The sequence below is a fragment of the Typha angustifolia genome, chromosome 7 (assembly GCF_048772165.1).
Source record: "Typha angustifolia cultivar Huaian chromosome 7, ASM4877216v1, whole genome shotgun sequence".
Lineage (NCBI taxonomy): Eukaryota > Viridiplantae > Streptophyta > Magnoliopsida > Poales > Typhaceae > Typha > Typha angustifolia.
The window spans coordinates 1,080,170-1,099,322 of NC_133245.1; the positions used below are offsets into that span (position 1 = coordinate 1,080,170).

At 42.2% G+C, this 19,153-nt stretch overlaps 3 protein-coding genes across 4 annotated transcripts; 1 reads left to right on the plus strand and 2 right to left on the minus strand.

Annotated features, from left to right (window-relative positions):
- Window positions 1–7,117: 7,117 nt before the first annotated feature.
- On the plus strand, window positions 7,118–11,322 carry LOC140763160 (elongation factor 1-gamma 2-like). Its single transcript, XM_073101227.1, has 8 exons — window positions 7,118–7,217; window positions 7,314–7,356; window positions 8,227–8,376; window positions 8,468–8,528; window positions 8,607–8,659; window positions 8,733–8,834; window positions 8,926–9,436; window positions 10,697–11,322. Exons 2-8 carry the CDS (start codon window positions 7,348–7,350, stop codon window positions 11,074–11,076), a joined length of 1,266 nt encoding a protein of 421 aa, XP_072957328.1. The 5' UTR covers window positions 7,118–7,217; window positions 7,314–7,347; the 3' UTR covers window positions 11,077–11,322.
- A 1,063-nt stretch (window positions 11,323–12,385) lies between these two features.
- Window positions 12,386–15,232, minus strand: LOC140762850 (protein yippee-like At5g53940). 2 transcript variants are annotated; one of them, XM_073100821.1, is made up of 5 exons: window positions 15,120–15,232; window positions 14,524–14,567; window positions 13,598–13,706; window positions 12,991–13,084; window positions 12,386–12,908 (listed from the first exon to the last, which is right to left on the minus strand). In XM_073100821.1, exons 1-4 carry the CDS (start codon window positions 15,213–15,215, stop codon window positions 13,025–13,027), a joined length of 309 nt encoding a protein of 102 aa, XP_072956922.1. In that variant the 5' UTR covers window positions 15,216–15,232; the 3' UTR covers window positions 12,386–12,908; window positions 12,991–13,024. The 2 variants fall into 2 exon arrangements, with proteins under 2 accessions (XP_072956922.1, XP_072956921.1); XM_073100820.1 differs by having other exon boundaries at window positions 12,432–12,908; window positions 13,029–13,084.
- Window positions 15,233–16,220: 988 nt separating this feature from the next.
- On the minus strand, window positions 16,221–18,726 carry LOC140761886 (protein C2-DOMAIN ABA-RELATED 3-like). Its single transcript, XM_073099407.1, has 3 exons — window positions 18,482–18,726; window positions 17,397–17,492; window positions 16,221–16,688 (listed from the first exon to the last, which is right to left on the minus strand). Exons 1-3 carry the CDS (start codon window positions 18,590–18,592, stop codon window positions 16,404–16,406), a joined length of 492 nt encoding a protein of 163 aa, XP_072955508.1. The 5' UTR covers window positions 18,593–18,726; the 3' UTR covers window positions 16,221–16,403.
- Window positions 18,727–19,153: the final 427 nt, after the last annotated feature.

The window sequence follows — 19,153 nt, forward strand, 5'->3', positions numbered from 1 at the left end:
TCATTCCACGATAATATTTTTTAGTTTTGGGTGCCTTGATATGCAACTCAATTTGGGATCAAAGCTGGACTGTGACGGGTTTATTCTCTCTACGATGATGAGAATACAATGTCATTCGTTTAGCATGAACAAGGTCAGGGCCTCAGGGGGCTCTTGCTCTATGACTGGACCGAGGTCGACACACCTCATGAAGCACAGAAGGAGATGGTCAATGCGATGATCGAGGAGGATCAGGAGCCCTCTTGAGATTCTTCCTTTTTTCTTTCTTTCTTTTTTCGAGATGTGATTAATTTATTCCGCTTCTCTAAGTCTCACTGGTTTCGTTTCTTCGCTGCATGCTTGCTTTTGTACACTGCGTATGCACTTCCAGTATTACAAAAGATGCTACTTCACAGAATGGTCTCTTAATAAGCTTCATCTAGACGTGTTTAACGTCACTGCACTTTGGATTTCTACGGATCTTAGTTGAAATCCACCTACTACGACTGATGTCACAGCTGCCTAATCTTTGACGGTATTATGTCCATGGAAATGATACTAGCATCTCAGCCGTGTCAAAACCTTCTCCATCTACTTTGGAGGATTTCTACTGCACTTCGGAATTCTTCGGATCCTAGTTGGAATTCACCTACGACTGATGTCAGAGCCTCTTAATTTTTGACGATATGTAGACGTGTTGATCCAATTGAAAAGTATGAGCTCTCGCGAAACAGAAGACGACGGAAATAGGCCCCCAGCCCCTGCTGGAGGAGAAGGCGTCCACCTCAGAAGAGCAACGGCGTCCAAGCCAGCTAAAGAAAAGGAAGCCTATCCGCCCCCGGGACCCGAGAAGACAAACCACAGAACCTGGGCCTCAGTAGCAGCCGGCAACAGGCGGCCAAAGGAAAATATAGGGAGGATCCCGGCTGAAATACTTGCCAAACTCAAGCAGCAAACGACGGACTGCGTCATCGTCGACCTTGAGGTGTTGGCCAAATGCAGGGAAAAATGGAAGCGCACCCTCTTTGGGAAGTTCCTGGGTAGAGGACTTCCTCTAGAGAGACTCAAAAGCATTCTAGCGAGACTATGGCGAGGCATTTCTGGATTCTCCGCCTCTGACATGGATAATGGATTCTACGCATTCCGGTTCGACAAGGATGAAGACATGGACTACGTGCGAAGAAACGGCCCATAGACGATCACCGGGAAAGTCTTGAAGCTGATACCATGGCAGAACAACTTCAGACCCTCCCTAGCAGCGTTCGATACTGCTCCAACCTGGGTCCAATTCCATAACCTCCCAAAGGAATACTGAGAGTTGGAAGCTCTCATCCAGGTCGCAGCTTACTTCGGGAAACCTCTGGGTGTCGACGAAACAACCATGGATCACACCAGAAGCCATTTCGCTCGCGTATGCATCGAAATCGACTTCTCGCAGCCGCTGAAAACTGTAGTGTGGCTTGGCCCAAAAGAGGATGAGCTGGAACAGACGATCATCTACGAGAGTATCCCAGACATCTGCTACAAGTGTGGAAGGATAGGACACAAAGAAGAGCGATGCAAGGAGCCTAGCAAGGAAAGGAAAACAACCGGAGTGAGCGGTCAGGCCGAAACATCCAAGGAAGAGGTCATTACGGGTGAAGGAATCACTCCAGTAGACCCGGAAGCAGCTCAAGCTAGCTCTGTCTACGGCCCATGGCTAACGGTGCAAAGGAAGACCAATAGGAGGCCGCGGGCAGAGCCACTAAAAGCCAAGGAGCTGGTGCATCCCGCCCAGGCAGCACCCAAATGGCATACCCAACCAAGATTCCGGGGAGATCACGGCGACGGCAAAAAGCAGCCCGACTGGCCACCCAGCCAACATGCTCCGTCAAACAACCCAAAACACCACCAAGAGGTCAAGAGGAAAACGCCTAACGGCAGCCCTCGAACTGACGGAAAGAGCACTCCACGGCCACAAGGCCGCGCGCAGAGCAGCTCGTACCCCAAGGACGGTGAAGTACACCAAGAAGAAGAAAGCGGCAAAGCCGCGTCAGGGGAGAACAGTGCCGCACACTACCGAGGCCCTCAAAGAGAGACGTCCAAGCAAGCTCTCAGACCCAGACGTGAGAGTAATCCTGCTCCATCCATGCAAGCAACCATCAGGGAGGAACCCACACCCGACACGTGGAATGATCATTTAATTGGAAGCGATGGCAAGGCGGAAGAAACAGCAGGCTCACATCCATACGTCGAGTCGGTCCAAGCCAGTAGGGTGGCCACCATAAATGGGATTGACATCCGCCTGGGCTCTGGCCATGCTGGGTCCGCTCGCTCCGCGTACGTCAAAACCATCAGAAGCCAGTCCCATCCGTCCACCTACCCGCCAGAGATTTTCCAAGACGGCTTGGCGAGCTTTCGGACCACGCCGGAACCCTCCAAGGACCCTAGCTCTCAGGCTAGCCACGAAGGATTAGTGCTAACTGTCCGGCAAGCTCTCCTACTAGCCCAACAGCACAATGCTGAAATGCAGCATGGACGAGGACGATACCAACCTACAACTCGCCCTGGTGGACCCAACCACGGCCATGCACTCAGAAGCAGTTTCCATGGAAACGGAGGGCAATGCAGTCGAGCCAACAGTAGGCACGGAGAGAGCACCTACCTCTAAGCGAGGCAGGTTACACTAAGGTCCCCCACACCTCCAATAGTTTAATTATGAATAAGGCCTTGATATGGAACTGTAGGGGCGCCATGAAAAAAGAAGTCCTGGATAGATGCCGGGATCTCAACCGGGAGCACAAGATGGAAATCCTGGTCCTTCTTGAAACACATGCGGACTGGGCCAAGGCAGCCACGGTGGCCAAAGCTGTGGGGAGATGCTAGTCTTGGTTCTCAGTGCCCGCGGTAGGAAGCTCCGGGGGGATCATCGTAATGTGGAAGACTAAGCTGGGATGGGTGGATATCCTAGCAACCTCACGCTATGCTGCCCACCTAGTCTTCACTTCCAAGACCGGCAACACCACGCTCATGTCGGTGGTTTATGCAAGCAGCATCTTGAGAGAACAGCAACACCTATGGGACGAGCTCCTCCAGCTCGCCACCATAAACATCCCCTGGGTGGTGGCAGGGGACTTCAACGCCTACCTCAGCACTAACGAGAAGAAAAGTAGCGGAACGATCGAGCTCGGCCCGAAGGGAAAAGCTTTTGCGGACTTCATTGAAGCAGCTGGTCTATGCGACCTCGGCTTCGAGGGGCTGCCCTACACGTGGTGCAATAACCAAGCTGGGAGTCGGCGCATATGGGTGAGGCTGGATCGAGTGCTGGCAAACACCAGATGGCTAGGACAGCACCCAATGGCCAAAGTCAGGCATCTCGACCACACAGCCTCCGACCATGCACCACTCCTCCTGTCAACCCCGAGGACAAGCTCTCCAACAGCGCGTCCCTTCCGCTACGAACTGCTCTGGCTAGATTACAAGGAGAGTGAGCAGATAGCGAGGGAAGTGTGGGTTGCCGGAAGCCGCGGGAATCCCATGCACACCTTCACCCACAAGATCTGCCAACTCCAAGCAAAGATGAAACGCTGGAGTCGGGACACAGTAGGCGACCTTGAAGCCAAGCTGGTCGACATCTGTCAGGAGCTAGAGGAGTCAGAGCAGCTGGACGCCGCCGGAAACCTTCCCGCAGACGGTCTCGGTAGACTCCGCAGCCTCTACCACCACAAGGCAGCCCTCAACAGACAGATCAACATAAAATGGCTTCAGAGATCGAGACTCCAATGGGTTCAAGAAGGTGATCGCAACTCCAAATTCTTCCACCTTACGGCGATGATCCGACGTCACCGCAATAGGATCTCCGGCATCTACCAAGACGACGGAAGGTGGGTCCAATCCAAGGAAGAAGTGGAGGAGACCTTCCACGCGTTCTACAGCAAACTATGGGGCCCGATAAGTTCAAATGAATCGCAACCCACCAGCTGGCCATCCCTGCCTAGGATATCACTAGACGAAGCCGAGCATCTCACCGGAGCAGTATCAGAGGCAGAAATAAAAAAAGCCCTGTGGAATCTCCCTCGGGGCAAAGCTCCGGGCCCTGATAGTATGCAGGTGGAAGTGTACATCAAGTTCTGGAATGTCATGGGCAGCGGCCTCTGCGAAGCCATAAGCCACTTCTTCCGCCATGCTACCTTGCCCCACCACTGGGGCAGAACCCTAGTAACCCTAATTCCGAAGAAGGATAGCCTCACCTGTGTAAAGGACTTCCGCCCTATCTCGCTATGTAATGTCAGCTACAAGATCATCTCCAAAATCCTAGTGGAGCGCATGAAAGCCCTCCTACCCAGGCTAGTTGGGCCGGAGCAAGCGGCCTTCATTGCCGGCAGAAGCATCTCAGATAATACGTTGGCGGCCCAGGAAATAGCTCATTCGATGCACCACAACAGAGGAGAGCCACCGCTGTTGATGCTCAAGCTTGACATGGAGAAAGCCTTCGACCGCGTCAGTTGGGCAGCGGTGCACCAAACGCTGACCAGAATGGGTTTCCCTGAGCAATGGTGCAACTGGACCATGGCCTGTGTTACCTCACCGAGGTTCACGTTCCAAATCAACGGACAGCAAACAGAGTGGCTACTGCCACACCGCGGGCTGCGGCAGGGAGACCCACTATCGCCATACCTCTTCATCCTGGTCTCCCAAAACCTGACGAGTCTGCTCAACGAAAAGACTGCTTCAGGCCAACTTCAGGGCTTCAGAACGGGGGACGTTCAGCTCACTCATATGCTATATGCGGACGATCTGCTGGTCACAGCACAAGCCACACCCCTCACCATGTCGACGATCCTCGACTGCCTAGAGGAGTACTCCCGGCTGACAAACCAGAAGGTAAACCTCGACAAATCCGAGCTTTTCCTGCCACAATGGATCAAACCGGAAGAGAAGGAGACAATCTGCAACTCCCTCAGACTCTGACAGGCCTGCATGCCTTTCACTTACCTAGGTGTCCAAATCTCAGGCCAACGCATCAAGGTGAAGGAACACAGCCACTTAGTCGATCGGGTGGCGAAGAAGCTAGCGGGCTGGAAAAGAGGGGTACTCTCGATGGCCGGCAGGCTCACGCTCATCAAGGCCACCATGCTAGCGATCCCCGCATACTGGATGGGCAGCACTTGGTTGCCGGATTCAGTCCTGGAAGCCATCACCAAGAAAGTCAGAGCTTTCCTATGGGAAAATGGCAACAGACGTGGTATGCACCTCATCGGATGGGATACAGCCACGCGCCCTAAGGAAGAAGGCGGCCTGGCCATCCTAAAGCTCATGCAGGCCCGCACGACACTCGCCGGGAAGCTGCTCTTCCAAGTGTTGAACCAGGCAGATAAACCATGGGTTCGCATCCTAACGGCAAAATACGGGGTGCTGAACCCATGGGATCCGAGCACGCCTCCCAAGGCCTCCTGGGTATGGCGGGCCCTAACCAGAACTGCCTCAACCATGCGAACAGGCTGCCGCAAGCTGGTGGGCAACGGCCGATCAACACGGGCAGCCGTAGACCCGTGGATCACTCCAATACTGTGGACTCGGCAACCGCGCTACATGCACCCTAGCCTGCTGGACGAGAAGCTGCTAGTGAGCGACCTGAAGGGCTGGCCAAGCGAAAGACTACTAGCGGACGCCGGGTCGGACCTAGCCTTCGAAATCACCTCGGCTCTATCGATAAGGACCGAAGAGCCAGACAGATGGATCTGGTGGCCACACCGGGAAGGAGAGCCACGAGCTAAGTCCATCTACACCCACCTTCAACCTGGCAGCCAGCCCAGCTGGGATGGGTGGCGAGCGCTGTGGCAGCTCCCGTTGGCACCGCGGGTTCACCTGTTTATATAGAAGCTCTGTTGGGGCAGACTGCCCACCCGCGCCTACCTGTATGGGCTTCGCATCGGGCCAGACGAGAAGTGCGCCCTGTGCGGCATACACCCGGAGATGACAGACCACCTATTCTTCTCATGCAGATACGCGTTGGAAGTGTGGGCCCTGCTAGCACAGGAGCAAGCCTGGACTCCAACTGAGACGAGCCACATCGGAGCAGACTGGCTCTGCGACGAAATCCAGGACCCTGCATGCAAAGCCTTAATCGCGGCAACCCTCTGGACGGTGTGGAAACAGCAGAACGCACGGGTATTCCGCGGAGAAAATGACCCGGCGCGAACGGCAGTTCGCAGGGCGGTGCAACTCGCATGGGACTACGCCAAACCAACCCGGCAAACGCTCAAGCCCACTAGGCCACGGAACGAATGCAGATGGGTGGCCCCACCCCCTGGCTGGACCAAAGTGAACGTGGATGGCGCCCACGCACCGGGCGACTACCAAGCGGGAGTAGGAGCTGTGCTCCGGTCGGCAGACGGCGCGCTCCTGCAGGCAGCTTGGGAGCCCACGCCGGCAGGTACGGCATTACAAGCCGAGGGTATGGCCCTTCGGCTCGGGCTAGTCCTAGCTAGTGACCAAGGACAGGTGGTGGTAGAAACCGATTCTCTCGAGTTGGTGCGGATCATGAAGTCGGAGCTCGGCTGCCCCTGGAAGCTCCAAAACCTAGTTGCCGAGTTCAAATCACTGCTCGGCTCTCTCCCAAACTATCGCCTCACCCATACATACAGAGAAGCCAACCGTGCGGCCGACTGGGCGGCCAAACGGGGCAAGGCTGCGTCGCACTCCGTCCGGCTAAGGCCGGGGGACCCCATTCCCGTGGAACTTTGTAACTGCCTAACTTTCGACGCCTTAACCCCACTTGGGCGTTAAGCCAGCTTAATATAGCTCTTATTATCAAAAAAAAAAAAAAAAATTGACGATATGTCAATGAAAATTATATTAGCTGAGCCGTGCCAAAACCTTCTATATATTGAAATGCTCGTGGCTAAGGATATCAAAATAAACGAGCACTAGGTTCAATTGAAGTTCAAACTCGTCTTGACTCAAGTTGAGCCGAGCCTAAATTTATTTTGGAGTGCGTCAGTTTGGATAGGACAGATCTTCCAACCATTAGGCAGGCAAACTAAAGCGCAAGAATATGAATTTCCTTGCTGTTGGAATTGGAGCAGATCCTATTTCTAAATCCGGATCCGACCCGTTTGCACCCTTGGAGTCGTTCCTCTTTCTCTCTATATAATCTGTAGATGAATAAAGCGTCACGCTGCTCTCCCTTCTGCGCTGCTTGTCTGTTCCTAGGGTTTACACTGCGCCGCCTCGCAATTCCTCTCTGAGTAATCGCGGTAGTTCTGTTGTTCGGGATTTACGTTCATTCCCTTACCTTCTTGAGCTCCAATTTTTTTCCATTAATTCTTTTTTTTCCCCACTTTTTTGGTTAGATCTGAGATCAAGGAGGCGAATATCATCGATCCAATGGCACTGGTGAGTTTTCTCCTTTTGTCGTTAATTTCCCCGTACATTTAATTTGGCGATCTTTTTCCCTAAATTCTTCTGTTGCACGTCTCTGGCTGAGTACTTAGGAGCACTCTTTTTTTTTTTTGTAGGAGATTTCGGTTTTTGATTCATTTATTTAGTTGCGTTTGGTGCTTAATGTTTCTTACTTGTTCTCCTTCTCATGTTAAGAGATCGATATGTAGTTCATTTAAGATTGCCTCTTGAATATCAAAGCCCGATAAGTTATTTGACTTTGTTATTTGTGCTATTTCATTATATATGATGTTCAGGCCTCGTAGATCGATTGTATACTTTATCTGGTGCAAGATAAGAGACTTCCATCCCTTAATTTCTTATCTCCTTAAATCATAGAATTGAATTTAAGGCAAAAAATATATAAATATGGAGGATAAAGAAGAAATACAGTAGAGAGAAAAATCTAAATGGAATATACTCGAAAATATCTTTTGTCGTTAAAATACTAATCCATAGTAGCCATTACCCCAAATTAAATTAGGAAAGGAGGATGTAATAGTAAAATACTGCTCCCAGATACTGTTGGCAGACTCATGATATAGTTGGATTATTGTCTAGTTTAATTAGCGAGACTTTATCTTGTATTCAAATTTGTAACATCAAAATTGCATTAGTCTTGATATAATTATACAATAATATATTAATGTAAAGTTCATGTCCTCAACTTTTGGGACATAAAAGCTACAAAAGTATGTGGATTAACTTAGATGTTATAAATGTAGAATTTGTGAAACTTCCATAAATTTTGTTTACTTTTGTATTAGTGCTGCTTACACTAAAGGTATACTTCATTGTACATCTGATTTGTATTTGTCTATACAGGTACTGCATACCTTCAGCGAAAATAAAAATGCGTTTAAGTCACTCATTGCAGCAGAATACAGTGGTGTCCAAGTTGAACTGGTGAAGAACTTTGAAATGGGTGTTTCAAATAAAACTCCCGAGTTTCTGAAGATGAACCCAATCGGGAAGGTAGACCAAATTTAGCTTATAGAATGTCTTAGCTAGATAGAAGCTTTGATGTCTGAATATGATTCAACTGGATTGATTGATGGTCTATTAGGTTCCAGTATTGGAGACACCTGATGGTTCCATCTTTGAGAGTAATGCCATAGCACGCTATGGTATGAAAGGTTCCTGTACCGGTAAACTTTTAGTTTACATTTAACTGGACTCTTACACTTCTGCCTTTGAACCTGCAGTCACTCGCTTGAAGGCTGATAACCCTTTCTTTGGTTCTTCAGTTATTGAATATGTAAGTCTTTCATTTGGCACATTCAGCACTTTAGCTTTATGTGATGCTCATTGTGATTGATAAATTGTTTCAGGCTCTTATTGAGCAGTGGATTGACTTTTCATCGATGGAGATTGATGCAAATATTGGGAGATGGCTGTATCCAAGACTCGGATTTATCCCCTATATTCCTGCTGTGGGTTTGGAAGTTTTATGTTGCCGTCTTATTTTTTGTAGAGCTAGCATTGTAAATTAAGAATTTTCACTGAAAGAGTTTTCCTGTGTAGGCGGAGGAACTTGGTATATCTTCTTTGAAGAGGGCACTAAATGCTCTGAATACTCATCTCGCGGGGAATACCTACCTTGTTGGACATTCTGTGACTTTGGCTGATGTTATAATGACATGCAACCTATACTATGGCTTCAGTCGGATCATGACCAAGAGTTTTACTTCTGAATTCCCTCATGTTGAGAGGTACTTTTGGACTTTGGTTAACCAGCCAAATTTCAAGAAAGTAATAGGTGAGGTCAAGCAAGCAGACTCAGTTCCACCCATTCAATCACAGAAGAAGCCTGCTCAACCAAAGGCGCCGTCTAAACCAAAGGAAACTAAGAATGAAACCAAGAAAGAACCTGCAAAACCTAAGGTGGTGGAGCCAGTAGAGGAAGAAGAGGAGGCACCAAAACCCAAGCCAAAAAATCCCCTTGATTTGTTACCCCCTAGTAAGATGATATTGGATGAGTGGAAGAGGCTATACTCAAACACAAAAACTAACTTTCGTGAGGTTGCCATCAAAGGTAAATTTTTTTACTATCCTTCTCTCTTTACTACCTTTTGTTGCATAACTGGCCAAAGTGATATTCACATAGTGGGGAACCTTTCTTCCAGTTATATTTGTAATAACTTGAACTCACATATATCTAGCAATCATAAGATATCAGATACTGCTTGGTGATATCTTATAGTCATGTTTTGTTCAATCGCAGATGATGTGGCTTTTGATTTGAGGTGCTTCTTTGACTAAATATACTTTTAACTGTTTTCCCAAATAAAATCGAAGTGCTCTTTTAAGTTTTAGCAATCAAAGTCCCACCACCGTTGCTTCTTGAAGCTTTTTGGTAGCTATGATCTATATATGACATTGTTGTGTTCATTTGATAGAGGGGCTTCAGAGTCCTTTATGCTGTTCGAATGTTCATGTAGGCAACTGTATGTATGTCTCAAACTTTTGAAGCTAATGTTTTTTGTCCCATTAGCTTCTATCACCAGTGTGGTGTTGAAGTTTCTCTATGATCATCTTATTTATGCACCACTGTACTGATGTGATGCAGTAGGGTGTGAAATTCTCGTTTCCTTTGGATTTTTTTTTCCTGAAATACAAAAAAAACCTTTTACTGCCATGAATGGTTCTTTCTCAGTGTTGTGCTAAACCAATACTCAGGCAAATAATTGACTTGCAATTTTAATATTTTTCTCCCTATTTGTGTAAACATAAATAAAGTGTTGCACTTTGTTTTTTCAAGTTGTTTCAAGAGAAATTTATTAACATAAAAGGCTTGTAAGCTATCTGCTGTTTGATTAGTTGATTGGTAAGTCACTATTATGTGAGTTCTCTCCTATTGACGGGCCTAATGATATATGATACTCATCACATTTACAAGTTTGACCTTCTGTAGCCAGTAAAAATATGACAGGAGCTTGCATATTGAAAGGTGTATAACTTATTAACTTGCAGCAATTTGAAATGTGTTAAAGTTGTGAATCTTATGCAGTAGAATTTTCCCTTAAATATAGTGTCATTTGATCTATAAAGACTAAAGAGCATCAGAACTAATTATAACCTACATAGGTCTTCTAGACTCTGTAGATTGCTGTCATGAAGTTGTAACCTCTTAACTTCTATTTCAAGCTAGGTTTAAATTCTCAGTTGATAATGCGATTTATTTTGTGGTTTGCAAATTGGAACTGCATAAGTTCTTTTCTTTGCATATTTAGTGAGCTCCTGTTTACTCTGATTACCTTTGCCTCACACCACACCCTACTTTATATTTTTCCAGGTTTCTGGGATATGTATGACCCAGAAGGTTACTCTTTGTGGTTCTGTGACTACAAGTACAATGATGAGAACACGGTGTCATTTGTTACCATGAACAAGGTGGGTGGGTTCCTGCAGAGAATGGATTTGGCTCGGAAGTATGCATTCGGTAAGATGCTCGTTATTGGCTCGGAACCACCTTTCAAGGTCAAGGGGCTCTGGCTCTTCAGAGGGCAGGATATCCCCCAGTTTGTGATCGACGAGTGCTATGACATGGAGCTCTATGACTGGGTTAAGGTGGACATATCTGATGAAGCACAGAAGGAGCGTGTTAATGCCATGATTGAGGATCAGGAGCCCTTCGAGGGAGAAGCCTTATTGGATGCCAAGTGCTTCAAATAAACTCTCTATTCGAACGGTTTCCGCTCTTTTATGCTTCTATTTTGTTCAAATTGTTCTCTTTGTTCCGTTTGAACTCACTGGTTACTGGTTTTGGTGATATTTAGGTGCACTGTTTGCTCGAAATTTTTGAGACGATGACATTAATATTATAGTTTAGCTTTAATTATGGTATGGTATGGATTTGCTCAGTTATTGTCTGAAAGTAATAATGAATAGTTAATCCTGGGATCTTTTCTTTTCTTTTTCTATTTTGAGATGTCATTTGCTCCGCTTCTCCAAGTTTCACTGGTTTCGTGTCTTTGTTGCATGATCGCCTTGTGCGTTCACATGCATATTACGTATTACAAAAGATGCTGCTTTACAAAATTTAAGCTTAATTTACACGTATTTAACGTTGTTGCACCTTAGTTTTCTGCTGATACGGAATCGCCCTAATGTTTCACTGTATATCGTTCTATTTTTTATTTATTGTGTAGATAGTGCCGCAGTGGTATGTAGGCCAAGTTCACTTAAATTCTTTTTTAATTCTAGTATAAGTTTCTTTATACTAGTAGCTATAGTAAATAAATATTTATTTATTGCATTACTAGTTTATTAATACTATTTTTCTCACAATTAATTATCATTTTACTATTATATTATCATCTTTCTTTTCTCAAAAGTAATAATGCTGTTTTCATCTCTCTTTTCAAAGGTTTTTTGTTGCATGCAGATAAATAGCTTTCAATGCTTATATTGGTCTACATTATATTTAAATATGTAGAAAAGTTTATTTGTAGTGTAAAGAAATATATTCGCATTGTATGGTAAAAAAAAATGTTTGTATTATCTTATATCTAAATTTGTAAGAGAATTTGAATGTTCGCATTATTATCTTACATTTAAATATACAGAAAGCATAGAAAAACTTATTTGTGTACACGTAAATATGTCCAGAAGACCGCACTATCTGATATAAACTCGTATCATATTTAAATATATAAAAAAAATTTGTTTGAAGTCTCGCCTTTCTTATTAAAAATTACATGAGCAAAGATTAATTCAAATTTTATTTATGTATTATTTTTTTTTTTCATATCTACTAAGAAATATTTTGATCTTTTGGCATAAAGATTCACTGATTTTTAATATATAGAGTCTAATTATTACACATTTACACCTTGTACTAATTTACAATTAAACACCATAGTAACTTATGTCAATATAACGTCATATTTAAGTATAACATAAGTAAGTATAAATCTAGAATAATTGAACGTGATACTTATTCACAACTAAATGCCCGTGAATTTTATTCCACAATTGAATGCCCCATGGAATACACGATAATCTGGTTTAACAAAATGCGTATCAAAAGATAAGTTGTAGGATCCCATATTTAACTACTACACTATTCTTCTGATAGTTATGAGCACATTTTTCATGAACTGTATTTTTGAAGTACTATTAATGCCATGAAAATGGCTTCTACAAAACTATTAAAATTCATAAATTCAAAGAGTAAACATCCATAAAATCCGAATCACTGAAAACTATGGTAAGTTGGTAACAAGCATAACTTGTATCTAACCTAGATTTGCTACCCTGTTACAGTATAATGTACAACGTAGCTGGAAATAGAGCTGCTGGTAAACACATTTTCAGCTTATAGAATGTACCGCACATTTGGAATCTTCACAATGTTCATCTGGTTGGTAACTATCATGTGCATCAGTTACTCACGATTACTTCTTCATGATAGCCATGAAAGCTATTAAATATCATCTGCATCGCTTCCGCTTAGGCGGGTATCAATATAGAATTCTGACTCAAATCCGTCAACTATTCTGTCCCTACAAATTAAATTTGAGATACCGGTTATCGCAAGCTTGCTATAATAACAACTAGAAGAAGTAATCCTTTATTCACAGCTACCTTGAAGAACAAATTTGATAGGAATGGGCAAAATCTACCTTTCAAGAACAAATTTGCCTTCTTTGTACTTTTGACCTTTTTCATGTGCTGCCTCCTAGATTTAACAGCAAAATACAGTAAACCATGGTTGTCGATACAAATCATATAATAGGACTAACCCATAGAATGCCCATAATCATATAAAGCACAAATTAATGAAACAGGTAAAGACGAGTGAGCATCAAGCAACACAAGTAAGACGAAGTAATGTCGTGAAAGAATTTAAGTCTCAATCTATTCAGTCCACTATGAAGAATGAAGCACTATGCTAGAAACCATGCAACCAAACTTGATTTGCAATATCTATTGTGTGCAACATCATAAAGACTGCGGATTCTGTGTACCCTTATCTCAGCATCACATGGTTAAAATATCAATAGCCTAAGATTAGCTACTGGTTTTATAATAAAGAACATTAGCACCAAAGTCTTGTTAATCTGGTTGCTATGTTCAAAGCCTATCTCTCCTTTGTGTAAGTGTACGTGTCTCTCTGTATGTGCTTGCACAAGCATGTAGGAAGGTATCTAAAGAATCAACAAAGGCCTTAGAAGCAGATAAGGCAACTTACATATTTCCACCCAACAATTTGGCCACAAAAGCAGCAGAATACGTCAGCTACAGTATGCATTCCTGAAAGCAGCATTCTCTCTTCGAGGGCTCCAACTGAGATGTTTGCCCTAGAAAACATGGGATAAATTCACTTTGTGAATTAGTACAACGGGATCCTCAACGTCAAGACCTTGCCAGAACTAAAGCAGCTGCAAATAATAGTTCACAAGAAAATATCTGCAGAAAGATGACCTATCAATGACACTGAAGAATGGATCCTAAGCAGCATTTGAGCACTCGCAGATTATGGGTAACAAGCGTGCAAGAAAGTTAGACGACTCGGGAGTTACTTTCAGGCATGGAAAAGTGCAGATTTAGGGCACTTAGAGAGCTGAGAGAAAACTTAGACATCTCACATAACTTTTCAGACTTTCATTATAAAAATCCTAAGCCCACTAGTCCTAATGTCAGTGAGTATCCAGAGAATGATCTGCAACTGTAGATTTACAATCCCAAATATCTTGTCTTATGTTCTGCAAATAATTGAAATGCCTACCTCCTATATAAGGTATGTAGATCCATAATTGTAGTATCTAAAGTTTGAACACCCGTGGACACAGACAAAAGCACAATAAATGTGACATGCCTTAGAGCTCCATTTCTCTTGACTGATATCAACAAAAAATTCCTTTCCTAATCAACTCCAAGCACAAAATCCGATAGATCCACTCAGAATTAAATCCACACATCAAGCAAGAAAAATAAGATATGACTGCACACAGCATAGTTTGTAGTACAAAGAAAAGAAATCTGTAACATTACGTTTTTGCTTATGGAATCGTTGATGAGAGGATATTACCTGCAATTTTTTGCCAGGCAAGATAAACCAGCCAACAACAAAGCAAGGATTAAAGTTCAAATCTAGATCATGCAAAGAAAACTTACACGCTATTAAATAGGTATGCCTTTCCGCGGTTACTATGGAATGACTGAGGCAAATGACAGAAAAAAAAAAAAAAAAAGTTAGATCGAACTCAAAGGACCGCTCATATATAATCAAACAGAAAAGATTCTCAAACTGATGGTAGTAATATAGAGAGAGAGATCGAGAGAATAAAGCTCAAATCAATTATTGAATTCCGAATGTAACAAAACAAGAGATAAAGAAAAAAAAAACCTAAAAAGAAGATAAAAATCAGGGGATAGATCACTACGAAGAATACAGCTCATCAATTGGAATTCATGCATACAATATGATAGCACTCAAGATTAAATCTCTAGAAACTGAAAAAATAATGAATTTTAACGAGCAAACTGCTATCACAGAAATATATACAGCTATATAAATTCATCATCAGTCCTAAGCAATTCATGAACGACTCAACAACCCTAAGCAAAAACTATCGGGGTTTTGCACTTAAGCATGCAATCGGGAAGTATCAAGAAGTCCCAAGATAGCGAAGCTCCAACACACTCAAACAGAGGAGTAAGTAAGTACTACTTGAGAATCTAAAGCATGGCGTAGTAGGAAACAATCTTACCCTGGAGATGAGATCGTCGGCGACGGCTAAGTGGGTGCGGCAAAACCGGCAGCAGTAGATCCTGCCGTCCAATTCCACGGTAAAAATCCTCCCCATCCTCTTCTCTCTTGCTCTCTTGTATTTGGTTTTGGGTTCGGATCCGGTTCCTCCATTCTTATATCGGTCTTAGGCTTGACACGTGGAATGAGAATTTAGAAGGAAGTGGAAAAATTTACAATTTCGCCATTATTTGGCCAATTTAAATATACTTTCACGTACGTTAACTTCTTTTAGCTCCTTTTAATTTAAATTAATTGCAAATATTATTAATTAATTATTATCTAGGAATATTATAAGATTTAATTATCCGAATAAAAATATATGTAGGTGTGTAGAGAAAGGTCTAGTTTAATAACTTTGTTATTTATTCATGGTTAAAAAAAAAATTAATACTAATAAGACACTGTTAGCTTTAAATTAAAAAAACTATCGGTTGTAATTTGTTCTGCATCACATCACATGAATTCCTTTTTTTGAAGAAAGGAAAAAAGATCAGGAAACTTCCTTACACCAATAAATCTCACCCCAACACTAAGCAGATATACACAAAAAACCCAACAGAACATCTAAAGGACACTCCATTCCAGGGGTCCCACAATGTTGTGTCAACCACAAAACTACCAGTTTCTTTTGTTTTGTTATGGATGTTATATATGGTTTAAAACTCAGTGGTGTTTGTTTTTGTACTACATGAGGTTAGATGCTTAATTTTGCAGTATAAAAGAAAAGATAAGTCATAATCAAGTTAAAGTTAAATCTAAAGCTAAACTATAAGGAGTAAACTGTACTTTGCCCATTACATTTTTCACCCTCTTAATTACTTCCAGGAAGAAAATAAAATGATAAACTTGATCAATCTTGAAGAATATAAGCCTTCTCTAAATATGTCATACACCCAATACTCCTTACCACAAGCTTGCAATTTTCTTTTTCTTCCAATATAACTTGATGAAGAAAATAGATAGTTCTAATCCAGAAAAAAGGAAAAGAGAGAAAGTAGAGAAGAACAGATAAGCTAAGAGCTCATATAGACGACTTCAATTTGCTGAAAATGAAGAATAATTTTATGTGAAGTAAACAAAAGATGCTTCTCCTCCTTTATTCATAGCGCGCACACAGGATGCTGCTGATAAGCAGTAACTATATACAACAAAAACCATATATTCAATATTCCATTGTTCAAACTTATCCGAATCAAAGATATAGAAATACAACAAGCTTCATGTTGCATGGGCATGGATTCAATTAGACACGACCAGGCATCTTAACCCATTGTAGCTGCAGTTCGACTTCACCACTCTCCACATTCCTCAGCCTAAGAATCATATTTTGGACAATTTTTTCATTTTTCCATATGACATGGCTCTCATCAGCTAGGCAGTTTTCCTTGCAGGGTCTGACGGCCCTTACCACGCTACCACTTGAGATGCCTTCCAGATCCAACTTGGCAACCTCTACAAAAGGCTGTATGTCAATCTCTGCGTCGCCCATCTTATCATCTTTGCTGAATGTGTCCTTGTCATAAACTTCCTACATGATACATCAATAATATAAGTAATTTGTAAGTAATATACAGGGTCGAGACATTTCTACCAATTGTAAATAATCTACGCTAAGAAATAAATCTGAAGATTCGATAATGTAAATCTTGGCTTCTCATTATCGAAAGGAGACTTGATTTGTCCATCAGACTTAAGTTTTAGTCTCAACTTTTAAGAGATTGCGGTCCTGCTGAGTTTAATAAACTTCTAGTAGATTAACCATAGAGATTTTCAGTCCATGGTAAATCAAAGTAAATCTTAACCATGCATGTTGTCAGTATTGTCAATCAAGTATAAATAAAGTTATCTACCTTTATTCAGCTTAAAAAAATGAAATCACAGCCAAATTGGAAGATAAGGAAAATAAAACAAAAGGATCCTGCTTTATATTCAACTGATGGAAAGGGACACCTACCTCAATCATTATACAGTTTAAAGTTTAAACTAGGCAAATAACAGTGTCGATTGAGTTGCTTCAGTTGCTCTACACAACTTCTTTGGTACCCTCCGTATTAACAACTCAGTTGTTCTAGCAGTGTTCTTTAAATGGATACAACTATTGCATAGAAACTATATATCCCTTGTTTTTACTAACAGAGGGCACAATACTGTACAACATAGTGAAAAATCAGCTTTAATTGAATCACCGAAGAACCACTCTAGTCACTGAATAATTAAGATATATTTATACACTTACAAGCCTGATTGGTACAACAGGATTTGCAATAGAAAGAGTTAGATCTTCATTCCACTCCGGGTTAACATTTTTCTTTTTCACACTTGTCTTCAGTTTCTGCCCATAAAGAATAATTAGAAGATATTAATGATAACACAATGAAATTAAATGCAAGATTGCAGCATATGAAAGTAATTATTTCCTCAACTTTCTCCAAAAAAAGAAATGCAAAGTACCTGGATAACTAAACAGTTGCAATTAGATCAACCACCACCTTAAATCACTATGATATTGCAACAAAAGATGGACATATGTTGTCTCACAAGGTCACAAGTATTCATGATAAATGCTCAACAGGAATTAACCTACCGACGGATAAGTGCACAAGGAAAAGAGGAAAAGAAAATAACAAAATATTTGAGATCTAAGAAAGCTCATTTGGCTTCCCTGTATCATCATCATATTGCTCTTTTTTCACAGCTCTGTTTCTATTTTGAATCAGAATGAAAGAGATAGAAAGCCTTCCCCGTATTTTTATACAACTCAGCAAAATCTGAATTAGAATGATGTGGCAACTCTCGGTCATCATTGATTCTCTACTACAACTTCAATCTTTTTGTTCTTCGGAGGATTAGACTTTTCTTCCTTCACTAATTTTTGTCTCCTATTTTCCTTTCGTCATGATGTCTAATTCCATTTCAGATATCTGGTAGGAGGCTTTGCCGCAAGAGCATGAACGCATTAAACTTCGAGATGATATGCCGTATATCTAAAAAATTTCGGTACAACTTTCTCGAGAAATTTCACTAATTTCTTGATATATTTTCCCTGTTATTCCGGAAACTTTGCACAGATTTCGTGCTAGCTATTATGCCTCTTAGCCATCACATAAGCTAATATATTAAATAGAGGATTATCATATAAATTCATGCCTTCTTACATAATTTTTTTTTCACTTTCCGATTAATAGCCAATAATTTCCAACTCTTCTCAATCCTAAGTCTCTAATAAGATTGCACCCAAATACGAAATCGCTCGCGAATCACAAAACCTGCGAGAATAATTCAAACCAAAGCCCAATCTAAACAACGAAAGAGCAAGGTTACCTGGTTCCCCAACTTGAGGATGACGTAGGGATCGCTGCCCCTGGCGTCGCGGTAGGCGAGGTTGATCCCTCGCACGACCTTAACCCTAAGGAGGCCAAGAAGATGCTCCATTCTTGCCTGCACCCGCGCCCGCTTCGCGATTTGAAACCAACGAGGAGCTCCGCTGCCGACTTCTTTAATAAAATTCCGATCTATTTTCGCTTCTTTGTCATGGTTGACCGCGTGCGTGTGGCCCAAATCAAACTTGCCGTTTCCGTGAAAGAACGGGTACATAGACGTTAATGAACTTCTTAATATCTTTTTCCTTGTTATATTCTTAAATCTATTTTATAGAAACAAAGAGAGTAAATTTACAAGAAAATTACTTATTTTATATTTATTGAGAGGTGAATATAAAATTAGATAATAGATGAGGAAGTTTTAGTGTAATTACTTTGAGTAGAACCGATCAAAATAGAAGATGGATGGCTTATAAATAAAAATGCTTATGTTAATTCACTAACTATTATAAATATATAAGTTATTAGAGAGATTGAGATGATCACGATCTAATTTGAAATCGTGGATTTGTTAGGAGACAGGTGGGATTGCTAGTTTGGAGAAGAGGATTTGCTGATTAGAAAACAAATGTCAACATTTTAAATTTAAGGGCGAGAATTTAGTTGGCGGCTT

Excerpts from the sequence above, each read along its gene's own strand:
- LOC140763160 (XM_073101227.1), top strand. Across the intron at positions 8,835-8,925 it reads TTATCCCCTATATTCCTGCT|GCGGAGGAACTTGGTATATC; the intron begins GTGGGTTTGGAA and ends TTTCCTGTGTAG. Across the intron at positions 9,437-10,696 it reads TCGTGAGGTTGCCATCAAAG|GTTTCTGGGATATGTATGAC; the intron begins GTAAATTTTTTT and ends ATATTTTTCCAG.
- LOC140762850 (XM_073100820.1), bottom strand. The coding sequence starts at position 15,215 with ATGGGGAGGATTTTTACCGTGGAATTGGACGGCAGGATCTACTGCTGC. Across the intron at positions 13,707-14,523 it reads GCATACCTATTTAATAGCGT|GGCAAACATCTCAGTTGGAG; the intron begins GTAAGTTTTCTT and ends CATGTTTTCTAG. Across the intron at positions 12,909-13,028 it reads GGCAAATTTGTTCTTGAAAG|GGACAGAATAGTTGACGGAT; the intron begins GTAGATTTTGCC and ends TTTAATTTGTAG.
- LOC140761886 (XM_073099407.1), bottom strand. The coding sequence starts at position 18,592 with ATGGAGCATCTTCTTGGCCTCCTTAGGGTTAAGGTCGTGCGAGGGATC. Across the intron at positions 17,493-18,481 it reads TCCTCAAGTTGGGGAACCAG|AAACTGAAGACAAGTGTGAA; the intron begins GTAACCTTGCTC and ends CTTTATGGGCAG. Across the intron at positions 16,689-17,396 it reads CTGTTGTACCAATCAGGCTT|GAAGTTTATGACAAGGACAC; the intron begins GTAAGTGTATAA and ends TGTATCATGTAG.